We start from the raw sequence: 2,078 nt of genomic DNA on the forward strand, positions 1-2,078 counted from the left end.
CTGTCAACACGACTTCTGACATTCTGTTAAAATTGGTAGAATGTCACGAATACGATATTAATATTGTACTTTTCCTAACGTAATTTATAATTTACTCCATTATACATAATCCATTAATATACATATGGTTTTGTTGACTGAAAATGGAATAGCAGAAAAGATGAAAAATTTCCTCACGTTTTGAAATTGCAATAAATGTTCAGTTTTGTATTTATTTTGTAAAGTTTTGTATACATTTCAAAATGTAAATTACATTGTATCAATAATGGCAAGAAAAAATCAAAGAAAAAATGTATGCAATGCATAAAAGACAAAATCTATATCTATAGCACAGCTGTGTCCAATGAAGACCTCTGGTACACCCTTGAAATTTACATTTAATATGTTAAACAATATAAAAACTGATTTGGTTGGTCTGTGCTAAGATTTTATTTATCTATTTATTTATTTATTTATTTATTTATATAATTTTTAATGATTTATTTATTTATTTACTTAATAATCTATAATGGAGAAATATTGTGAAAGTGAATTTTTACGCTTCCAGTTTGTATTTAAACTATTTAACATATTTTTTTTGAACGCTGTGTGTATAAAAACAGAAAATTATCAAAGTTACTCACCTGTAAATAATGGCAAGGCACATTCCGAGGAAAGCCAGCACTAGACAAGGATTTACTTCCAAAGATAGGGACATTTTAGTTGCTTTCAAATGCACCAATCAATCTTTCAGTCAGAGAAAATAATTCTTCAAATCTTTTTTGTACTTCAGCCAAAGCCGTAGTTTTACTACTCACAAACCGTTAGTATATCTGATAGCTTTCATTCACTCGCAATGACATACGCACTGTGTGAAAGATAATTGTTGAATGGACAACGTAACCAATGTCTGTTGATTTTTAGGAGTACTCTTCAAGAGAGAGACGTTTTCATTGGTTAATGGTTTATGACGTCATCAGCTCTTTCATGACAATACAGCCATTAAAATGGGAGTCTGTATCTGTTAATGGTGTCTAATAACTTCGATGTGTGTTTCTATTGTTAGAGTGCATGTGAATACTTTCACAATATCATCCAATCTTTCTATGAATGACCTAATAAACAATGGATTAAAATACTCTATTGTACTTTACATATGGCAGATAATAAATTATTTTGAAAATACGTATATTCATTTGTACAGGTGTGCAAGAATATGTCATTATAACTAACACATTTGTGCCGATTTAATTTTGCAATTTTACAAATTATAATGATATATCATGCACGTCCTTTTAATATATGACAGTTTAATCAATCAAATATATAACACGTTTTAGTGATTTTGGTCGTTTATATAGAGTTTAAAATCTCATGGTGTTGTGGTAGGAACATCATGAATTTTAAAGATATGTTGAAAAATCGAAAAATACCCAACATGATCGCATTTTGAAGATAAATTCAAACTAATCAAGATTTTGCGATGATTTCATAATCACTTACAGAAAAAAATACGAACAAAACAATACTAGTAATTGACATATATGAATTGATGTAACAGCCTCGTTTTTATACGAAAATATGTTTCCTTTGAAGAAAGTATATGCATTTTGTACTGTCGCAGTGACACAATCACAAATCATGTTATTGCGCCCCGCCGAACGTCGTGGTGACGTTCAGTTGGGCGACGTTCGGTGGGGCTTCATAACGACGTAAGTTGTTGTGTCGCTGCGACAGATAAATATAAATATTTTTACCTTAAGAACTGTCAATTTCGGTCATAATTGAGTTATTTTGATGTTACTTTACTTTAGAAATTAACCTTCGTTGTTTACATTTACAAACAAATATTTTAACGTCATGTAGTGCACATTTAAAATAACGCGAAAGGTTTTACAATTTGCTTTTAAACATCTTTACAGCCTAATAGCCAAATGTTTTATATACTACGTATAACATTGTTCAAACGTAAAATTTGTAGTTGAAATATAAAAATTATTGTTCAGTTTTCGTCACCACCGTTGATATATCCATAGGGGAATATATTAGTGCTAAATTTTTAATAAACATATTCAAACTTTAGCATGTCAAAAAAATTA

The 2,078-nt window shown here is 29.5% G+C and overlaps 1 protein-coding gene across 2 annotated transcripts in view; it reads right to left on the reverse strand.

The window, feature by feature from the left end:
• Positions 1-874, reverse strand: part of LOC123542780 (cytochrome P450 3A25-like) — a 10,472-nt gene extending 9,598 nt beyond the window's left edge. For both annotated transcript variants that reach the window (XM_045328778.2, XM_045328777.2), the window contains exon 1: positions 624-874. In XM_045328778.2, the coding sequence (XP_045184713.2) occupies positions 624-697 (74 nt within the window). In that variant the 5' untranslated portion in view covers positions 698-874. The remainder of the gene's footprint in view (positions 1-623) is intronic.
• Positions 875-2,078: the final 1,204 nt, after the last annotated feature.

The sequence above is a fragment of the Mercenaria mercenaria genome, chromosome 19 (assembly GCF_021730395.1).
Source record: "Mercenaria mercenaria strain notata chromosome 19, MADL_Memer_1, whole genome shotgun sequence".
Classification (NCBI taxonomy): Eukaryota; Metazoa; Mollusca; class Bivalvia; order Venerida; family Veneridae; genus Mercenaria; species Mercenaria mercenaria.